This window comes from Zea mays, chromosome 5 (genome assembly GCF_902167145.1).
Source record: "Zea mays cultivar B73 chromosome 5, Zm-B73-REFERENCE-NAM-5.0, whole genome shotgun sequence".
In the NCBI taxonomy this organism is placed as follows: Eukaryota; Viridiplantae; Streptophyta; class Magnoliopsida; order Poales; family Poaceae; genus Zea; species Zea mays.
Window position 1 is genome coordinate 215,077,185 of NC_050100.1, and position 9,393 is coordinate 215,086,577.

At 42.7% G+C, this 9,393-nt stretch overlaps 1 protein-coding gene across 2 annotated transcripts; it reads right to left on the minus strand.

The window, feature by feature from the left end:
* Positions 1–495: 495 nt before the first annotated feature.
* On the minus strand, positions 496–6,824 carry LOC100101526 (starch synthase IIb-2 precursor). Of its 2 annotated transcripts, none has more exons than XM_008682708.3 (8): positions 6,225–6,824; positions 5,393–5,801; positions 5,261–5,325; positions 4,917–4,994; positions 4,714–4,824; positions 4,565–4,609; positions 4,053–4,226; positions 496–3,124 (listed from the first exon to the last, which is right to left on the minus strand). In XM_008682708.3, the coding sequence occupies exons 1-8, from the start codon at positions 6,504–6,506 to the stop codon at positions 2,168–2,170; spliced, it is 2,121 nt and encodes a 706-aa protein (XP_008680930.1). In that variant the 5' UTR covers positions 6,507–6,824; the 3' UTR covers positions 496–2,167.
* Between the last annotated feature and the right edge of the window lie 2,569 nt (positions 6,825–9,393).

The following is a 9,393-nucleotide window of genomic DNA, read 5'->3' on the forward strand; positions in this document are numbered from 1 at the left end:
TTTATATATACCTACTGTACCGTTAAATTCTTATGCTACGCTCAAGATTGAGTTTATTAGCGGCTAGCAATTACCTAGCTAGCTAATACATGACATATAATATTAACTCCTTAACTATTAGTCGGTTTATCCTAGGTAGTAGAATAATTGTTAGTTGGCAACTTGGCATTCAGCTAACAATTAGCTTAACTATTAGTTAAACCCGTGTCTCATGTGTTTTCAAATTACTTAATTAGTAATTATCATTTGTGTTTACTTATATGTAAGAAGAGAAATGTGAGCGCAAAGGGACAATAGAAGAGTCAAAACTAGCGAGCTAATTTCTCACAAGTATTTCACCAAACACCTTATGTGCATACAACCAAACACCTTATGTGCATACAACAGAACAACCCTGTAGTACCAATTCTATAAACATAGTGTTGTTAATAATTAATAATAAGAAGTATACTTGTAAAGATCAAGCTAGTAACACATCAATCTCCATAATCAGCATATCAAAGAACACATTTATACATCATATGCCAATCTCATACATACAACATGAACTTGGACAAAATTACACCAATAGCAAGCAAGATATCAACTAATCAACAAGTATATCAAGATTAATAATAAATCACAAGTAAACACAAAGATTTACTAAGAAACCCTTTGCGGAGAAAAACCACATCGATGACGAGCAAGCAATTCGATGTGAATAGGAAGGATACAAGACGTAACCAATACATATAACTATTTTTTGTTTGTCCCATAACATAAAGCATGTTCTTTCTAGATACACATACATCAATGTGGTAGTACTAGTATTGATAGAGGGAATTAAATACATTCATTGGGCTTTAAAATAAAGGTGATTTATGCCTTATATACTGGAACCTGGAATGAAAAACTTGGTTGCACCAATAAACATACAACAGAGGTGGCGATAAGTAACATACAACTCCCCATTTATTAGTGGGAATTCTATGTGCCTCATCTCCAACTCAATACTGAATAGTTTAGAACACCTCGAAGGCTCGAACCAGGTCCAACGTGATCTAGGTCCTGTTTAGATCTATCCAGTTTATTAGAAACTAGTTTTAAAACCTTAAAGTCCTCCAAATAGGTCAATTTTTTATTCAATTTCTAAAAACTAGTTTTCTGGCTTCTTAAAAACCAAGAATCCAGTTACTCCATCCAAAATCAGTTTTTGATGGTCAGTCAATACTTATAGAAAAAGCTATAAACCATTTAAAAAAACTAGTGGACTCAAACACCTCTATTCAGTTCTCTGTCTCTAAAAGTTAGTTTTTAGAAACCAAGTTTAGAAACTAGTTTCTTTAAATGTAGTGGATCAAAACATAGCCGTAGACTAAGAACCAAATGCAGGCCATTACCGTAGCTCAAATACATCACTCCGTCGCTTTCATATTATCCTGTGCCCGTGCCCAGTGGTATCATCGCGCCCACCCAAATTCCGTCTGTTTAGTTTAGCTTTTTTCTTACCAGTTTTTTTTTTTGAAAATCTGACTATGTAGAGAATCTGACTGTGAAAAGTATCTAAAATCTAAACAAAAGGTTACGAAGGCTAAATAGATTTCCAAGAATCTATAGAATAAAGTTAATGCTTTGGTTAGTGAACGATAATATAGTTATGAGAAAAAATAGGTTACATATATCTATTGTATTAGCTACCTTTTAATCCAACCAATTAGCATATATACCGTCTTCGCAATGTCATAACAAATATTTCTTGTATACCCTCTTCACAATGCCATAATGATGGATATTTCTTATAGAATATACAACTCACTGTTATTTCAACCAAACAATTTTCAAGATGAAGGTGTCCATAGGGTAAGATCTACAAAGCGATAGATTTCTATTATTAAAAGTACTCCGTCCATTATGTGTTTATGTTGATTATAGATGATTTTTACGATCGATTTTTATAGAAGCTAACTGAAAAACTGAGCGTTTAATAGTCCGCAGCAGCTTTTGGTGTTTTGGTGGTAAGAAGCTGAAAATCCGAAGGCACCTAGCCGAAGCCGACGTAGGCCAACCACCATCGCCCCGCGCCAATTGAGCAAATGCGCCGCACGCAGCAAAGCCGCGTGAGAAGAGCACGCAGTGCCCAGGGCGTCCAGGACTGTCCCGCGACATGAAGGGCGTCGGCGTAACTCACTTACCACTGGTACTTGGCCTTGACGAGCACGTCCTCATACAGCACGGCGGCGTGGTCCCAGCTGAGGTCCTGCGCCATGCCGCGCGCCTCCAGGCCGCGCCAGCTCTCCTTGTAGTTCCGGAACGTGTTGAGGCAGTGCGAGAGCGCGTCGATCATCCGATTCGCCTCCGCGCGGTCGAACGTCCACCCCAGCCCGGTGTCGTTGAACGGGTCGAACGGCGCCACCGTGTCCCGGAGCCCGCCCACGGCGTGCACCACGGGCACGGTCCCGTACGCCATCGCGTAGAGCTGGTTCAGCCCGCACGGCTCGAACCGCGACGGCATCAGCAGGACGTCCGCGCCCGCCGTGATGCGGTGCGCCAAGGGCACCGAGAACCCCACCCACGCGCGCACCTTGTCGCTGTGCTCCGCCTCGCACCGCCGCAGCATGTCCTCCAGGTCGGGGCGCCCCGTGCCCAGCATCACAAGCTGCACGTCCTGTCCCGCGATCCAGTGGATCGCGTCGGCGATGATGTCCACGCCCTTCTGGTGGTCCAGCCGCCCGATGAACCCGATTAGTGGCACGTCGTCGCGGACCTGCAGGCCGAGCTGCCGCTGCAGGGCAGCCTTGCACTGCCGCTTGCCCGTGTCCAGCGTCTCGAACGTGTAGTTGGTGTATTCGTCGGAGTGGAGGTGCACGTCCACAGCGGGGTTCCACTCGCTCATGTCGATGCCGTTCACGATGCCCTGCAGCTTCCAGTCGTTCTGGTTTATGATGTCGTGGAGGCCCCACCCACCTTCCGATGTCCTCAGCTCCCATAGGTATCCATTACTGACGGTCACCACCTGGTCTGCCATCTTCAGCCCTGCGGCAAAAACGTTGCAGTGCTCGCCACCGATATTGTCGTACAGTTTGAAGTGATCGATGTAGTGTTCAGGCAAGTCAAAGTTGACGAAGTCGTCTACAGGGCCACGACCCTGCAGCAAAGGGAAAATTGAGCGTAACTGCATCAGTCATTTTGGCCACGTCAAGTCAAGCAGCAGAAGGTAACTGAAACACATTAACCTACGCAATACTTAAGTCTTGAGCACATAATTGTTCATTAGGTTTCATGAATCATGATAGCATATTCATTCCCATCAGAACTAAGTAAATGAAACCTGAAAGTTACACGAACCGAATTGATGTACTGAAAATAGAAATGGACCTAATCACTCCCTGAAAATAGCAAATAACTGATGCATAAAACATACTGTATCCAGCAAAAAGTATTCCTAAGAATATACCACAAAAACATTTCCTCACAGGGTAACCTTCCTTATATGCCACCATATTTTGGCCCTGTTTGTTTCGACTTCTGGCAGCTTCTGGCCACCAAAAGCTGCTCCGGACTGCCAAACGCTCAGCTTTTTAGCCAGCTTCTATAAAATTTGTTGGGGCAAAAACCATCCAAAATCAACATAAACACATAATCGGTTGAGTCGTTGTAATAGTACGAATCCGTCACTTTCTAGATCCTGAGTCTTATGATCAACTTTATTTTACTCCACACGTAATCGTAATGATACTCAGATTCTCTCCACAACCAGATTTTCAGAAAAGCTGGTCAGAAAAAAGCTGAACCAAACAGGCCCTTTATCCTTTCAATTTTTTTCATATTTCCGTTTCATCTGAGTTTCAGACCAGTAGTCAACTGGAAGAAACTAATAAGAACAAAATAGGCTTCTAGGTTTATTGAGTCAACACAATAATTGATGACTAGATGAATCTAGAAATCTTCTGCAGGAGAAATATGAACAATGATACCAACAAGATAAGTACATGTGATTTCAAAATGAAGTATACTAATGGGTTAAGTATTTAGAGAGAGAACAAGAGGCGGCCTAAGTTTAAGGTGCAAAAAACCTGATGAGCAATGTTGTGTATCACAAGCACTGAGCGAGCATACTGCATCAAACCATTGTCCCGGTAGTAGGCTTTTAGGTAGACCGGAAGAAGTGCCGTATGCCAATCATTAGCAATGAAAACTAAATTGCCATCACCATAGACGGTACCACCACATGGAGCGTACCATGGAACCTGCAAATGTTCAGAATAAATTTGAAAAAAAGAAGATACTGCGGGTTTGTTCACCACAATAAACTATAACACACATGAGCTGTAATCGAGTTTGTTGTGACAAACTATTCAATGAGGTGCATAAAGCCATAGACTCTTGGAAAAATAGAATTGAAACATATTGTATTAACTAAACGGCGCAGACTGCATATTGTACAATTCTATGGGGCCTGGACACTGTTGACCTATCAAAGTTTGCCAGTAATGAATTTATCTTCTAATTGGTCAGTAAGCAATCAGATATTTTGAAGACCAACTTAGTTCTCTTTGTGAATTGCTTACAAAACAAATGTCAGTACCTCAACAGCGGCCTTGCAGAACAAAATTATGCGCTTCAAAACATCCTGCCATCAATTGATTAAATTCTGAAACACATTTTAGATAAAAGTGGCAGGTATCCAATTTAATTTTCTACTGTTACAGAAGGCACTTGAAATTTGACGTTTACCGATCTTTCTCCTCCATAAATATCATTGTGCCGGTGCCGGAAGGGAGGGGCTTCTATGAATACAAAATCAACGCCATCAATGTAAGAGTGAAAATAAGTAACTTCTGAATCCTGAAAATCACAGGAGGAAACAATTCAGGGCCAGCATCTTTTTCTTTCATACAGAACTGGTACTAGAATCTTTGTCTCCACTTTTTCCATACCTGTCCAGCCACCCTGTAACGTCTCCTTACACCTAAATCCCGGGCTTCTGCATACTCTCCATATCTTGGTATCACGACCTAATATCATAACACAAAACTGCATTTACTTTTCTGGTCATATATGAATTGTAGATTCCACCCTTTTTTGTGGAAGTATACTATAGCGCTGACACAAAACTTCGGTTACAGAAGTATGACTATTTGAGCTTATTTTTTTTTATATATTTCGCAAAGAACAAGAGTTCAGAATCTGCATTCAGCCATTCAGGTGCATGGCAGCTGAACCCGCATCTGTTGTCTCTCATAGAGTGCATAAATATAGTGAAAATGGAAGAGATGAATACCATAACACGGTGTCCTCTCCTCGCCAAAGCCTTGGGCAAAGCACCCACAACATCTCCAAGGCCACCTACGATAGTGATTGTCAGAGCAGTTGCTTAGTTTGGATGGAGAAACTCAGCAGAAATGCAATTTACCTGTCTTGCAGAAAGGAGCGCATTCAGAAGCCACCACGACGACATTCATCACATTAGGCCCAGCCAAAGGGCCATGTTCCTTGTCTTCAGTGTCATCAGCAGCACTCGCCGCGGCATCAGTAGCTGCAGCGGCGTCCACCTTAGCATCCACCGGCTCAGGGATGCCTATGCTTTCTACGGGTTTAGCATCATCCACTGAGGGCTTCAGCTCTTCAACCTTCGCACTGGCATCGGTTTCTGTCTTGGTGACAGGAGCAGATGGTTCAGCTTTGGATTCAGATACCGCAGGCGCCGGGGATTTGCTCGCACTGCTGCTCCCAACTGTTCCGTTTTGCTTTGCAGCGCTCTGGTTTTGCTTCGGCGCAGACGTCGCAGTTTTGGGAGGTGAAGTAGAATATACAGCCTGAGTCTATAGGTTTGAGAGGCAGTCAGAAATTTAGCATCAATGAAGCTGAGCAAAGCACCTATTACAAAGCTCAGCGATTCAGTAGGGGTGCACCTACTACTGTTATACTTTCAAGCGTGTGCGTGGCATGTGGTATTTGATCAGGAGAAAAGGGCGGTGCACGTGAAGCTGCATTTCCGTCAGAAACGGTGAGTGGTTGCTGCTGAATTTGACAATCAAACTGTGCACAAATCCCCAATAGCAATTTTATACGGAGTACTATTTTATGCGAAAAAAAATAAGTTAAGAGCTAGTTTGACAACCATATATTTTTTACTGAGATTTCCAATTTTACAAAAAAAATTGAACTAAATTTCCTTAAAAAACGAAAAAAACTTAAGAAAAATATGGTTACCAAACTAGCCCAAATGTTCCAAGTAAATCAACCTTGGACTCGCTGCCCTGCACGGCGACCGCCTTGGACGAGGAGCTCTTCCCTACCGCCGCGGCGTCCTCGCCCTCACCCCCGGCCGGAACCGCTGCGGCGCGCACTACCGCCGGTCCATCCCGAGACGAGCCCCGACGCGCCCAATGCAACCGCAGCTCGGCGCCGCTGTAGCCGTACGAGCGCAGAGCAATGCCCACCCTGCCCCGGCTGCGCCGCGGCGAGGAGGACGCGACGAGGATGAGGATCAAAGACACGGACGAGGAAGAGGTTGCCCCCGCCATGGGGATGGATCACGCTACTGCTGCTGCTCCCGTCCCGCTTGTACCAGTACGAGGAAACGAGAGCCTAGAGCGTGTTTTCGCGGCGCACGAGGTAATTAAGCAGCGGGGGAGACCTGCCCGAGTTTGTGAGGCCGGTGTTGAGGGGTTGATGATGGGCCCCGGGGGGAGAAGGAGGATCTGGAGGCCACGAAATGAGCCGATCGAGAGGCTAGGTGGGGAGAAGGGGAGAGCGAGAGCACGTAGGTGGGGAAGAGGACGAAGGCGATTAAGCGAGCGCAGGGAGCGAGAGACGTAGGGTGGTTTTGGGCAGGGCCGGATGAAATGTTCGTGGTTGTCGCTCGGTTTATAGTTAGCTCGGTTCGGTTCGACTCGTTTGAATTTTTTACGAGCTAAGCTGACATTCTAGCTCGGTTCGTTAACGAGTCAGCTCGTGAGATAAACGAGCTACTATATTCCAACAAAACAAAACTATATGCATATCATTTACATAATAATTGATGAACATATTATATATATGTGTGAGGTGTCTATGAGCTATGAATTAAACTAATGATTAATAAACTATGTCTATGTGTTAATTTGTTCTTGCAAATATAATTATGGGTTAAACTGATGAACATGTATGTGAATTGTGAATTAATGAGTGATGAATTGTATGAATTTGGTGTTATATTGATGTGGTTTATAAAACTATGAGTATAATTACTATTTTCTATTGTTAAATTAATTTAAAATTAACTAAAAATAATTATTATGTACATATTATTTTTTCTGCTCTGGCTCGTGAGCTAAACAAGCCAGCTCGAGCTCGTAAACGAGCCGAGCCGAGCTGACTCTATGGCTCGTTACCTTAACGAACCGAGCTGGCTCGTTATGGCTCGTTAGCTTAACGAGCCAGCTCGAACTCAGACGAGCCGAGCTGGCTCGTTATCCACTCCTAGTTTTGGGCGTGTTAGCGAGTTGCGACCCGGTCGGCTCGTACAACTGGTCCACTCGTCCATGCTAAAGCTAAGTTGTTCTAACTACTTAGGGCTAGTTTGAGAACCCCATTTTCTCAAGAGATTTTCATTTTCTTAAAGAAAATCAGTTCATTTTCTCTTGGAAAAATATGAATCCCTTGAGAAAATAGTGTTCCCAAACTAGTCCTAAAACTCATTTTATTTATGCACTCGTACCATATAAATCTGATCTAGATAATCTGATGTTTGTTATCTAGTAGGCAGTCGAGCTAGGAGGCCAAAACTACCTTAAAATGTGGACGCCTTGCGCCACGAGCAGCAGACTCTCAGGAAATGGTTTATACACGCCACACAAACACGGAAGTTGCAGGCCAGGAGCGCAGCTAGGTTGTTTGCATTTTAGGTGAGAGATAAATTTTGGGTACGTTTGGTTTCTTTAGTCGAGGGACTCTCTACCTTATTTTTACCCTATTTGGTTGTAGAGAAGTATTCAGAGCATATTAAATGAATTATAAAAAACCAAAATATATGTTAGCATGCTCTCGCAATTAGTGTAACTGAAATAAATAAGCGACAAAAAGTGAAATTAATATAATTTAGTTTATTTTAGTCATCCCTTGAGGTACTAAAGACTAAATCAGTTTAGTCCATGTTTTAGTCACACCATTTAGTAATTTAGAGACTAAATGAAACTAAAATGAAAGTACTAATCTTTAGTCCCTCAAATTAAACTGGGCCTTTCTCCAAAAAAAGTTTTGTTTTGACTCACCACATGATTTACCCGGAGGGCAAAGGGCCTGTTTAGACGATGACCTCCGGCGCCACACCCCGCCTAAGGTGCGGCGGCCGATTCGGCCGCCACAACTGTGGCGCGCGAAGTATGGCACGACGTGGCGCTGCCGGCGGTGATCCAAACACGCCTTTCAATTCGTCATTGTGTGCACCACGTGGAATAATGGGATAGCACTATTGGTCTGTACTTCCGTACAGAAATGAGTCCAGGAGCTTATGGTAGGCCCCGTTTTGTTCCATTAGTCTTAGAACTAAAGTTTAGAGACTAAACTTTAGTCACTACCTTGTTTGGTTGTAAGGATTAAATAAATTATAAATATATTAAATGCAACACATGAAGATCGAAATATAACTTTTCTTATTTACTGTGTATGACGTCATTTTTCTAGGCAAGGTTAATTAGAGCAATTGTTGCTCTTTAGTCTCTTTTAGCACCCATACGAGAGACTAGAGACTAAAGTCAATTAGTCCATACTTTAGTCCTTTCATTTGGCAAAATATGGACTAAATGGAACTAAAAACCAGAGACTAAAGATTAGTCCCTCTAACCAAACGAGGTCGTAGGCGGGCTGTATGAAAGCAGCAAGCTAGCAACAACCTAGAAAGTACTAAAGGCTCATTTGGGACCAAGGGTAATCGAGGGGATCGAGGAGGCCAAAATCCATTACTATTCAAAGCTCCCAAACAAGCCCTAAATGATTTCTATATTTGTCACCTCACTGAGAAATCACTTAGGGCCCGTTTGTTTGCTTGGAAATGAAACTCATTCCATGAATAACATTCTAGATATTAGATTCCTAAAGAAAGTAATTCCTTAGAATTTGATTCAATTCAATTTTTTTGTTTGGATTCTAATGGAATTCTTTTCCATGAATCAAATTCAATATCTTGTTTGGATAGTTATATATGGAATTTACATATTTGGAGGGAAGTAACCACATCAACTTGCACACAACAAAATACACAAGTTTTCACCCTACAATTTATCAAGCAGAATGCATCACGAGAATAGTAATAATGATGCAGATTTGTCTCAAATGTCCACATATCACTGGAACACATTACTTGCTACTCAATGTGATGTTCAATTCATCCAACATAAACTAAGACAACAACATCAACACACCCAACAACAG

Bases quoted from the DNA above. Each gene is read 5' to 3' on its own strand.
- LOC100101526 (XM_008682708.3), bottom strand. From the start codon at position 6,506: ATGGCGGGGGCAACCTCTTCCTCGTCCGTGTCTTTGATCCTCATCCTC. The intron at 4,995-5,260 runs GTATTCATCTCT...TTATGATATTAG, and splicing joins GGAGAGGACACCGTGTTATG to GTCGTGATACCAAGATATGG. The intron at 4,825-4,916 runs GTATGGAAAAAG...TGTGATTTTCAG, and splicing joins GTTACAGGGTGGCTGGACAG to GATTCAGAAGTTACTTATTT.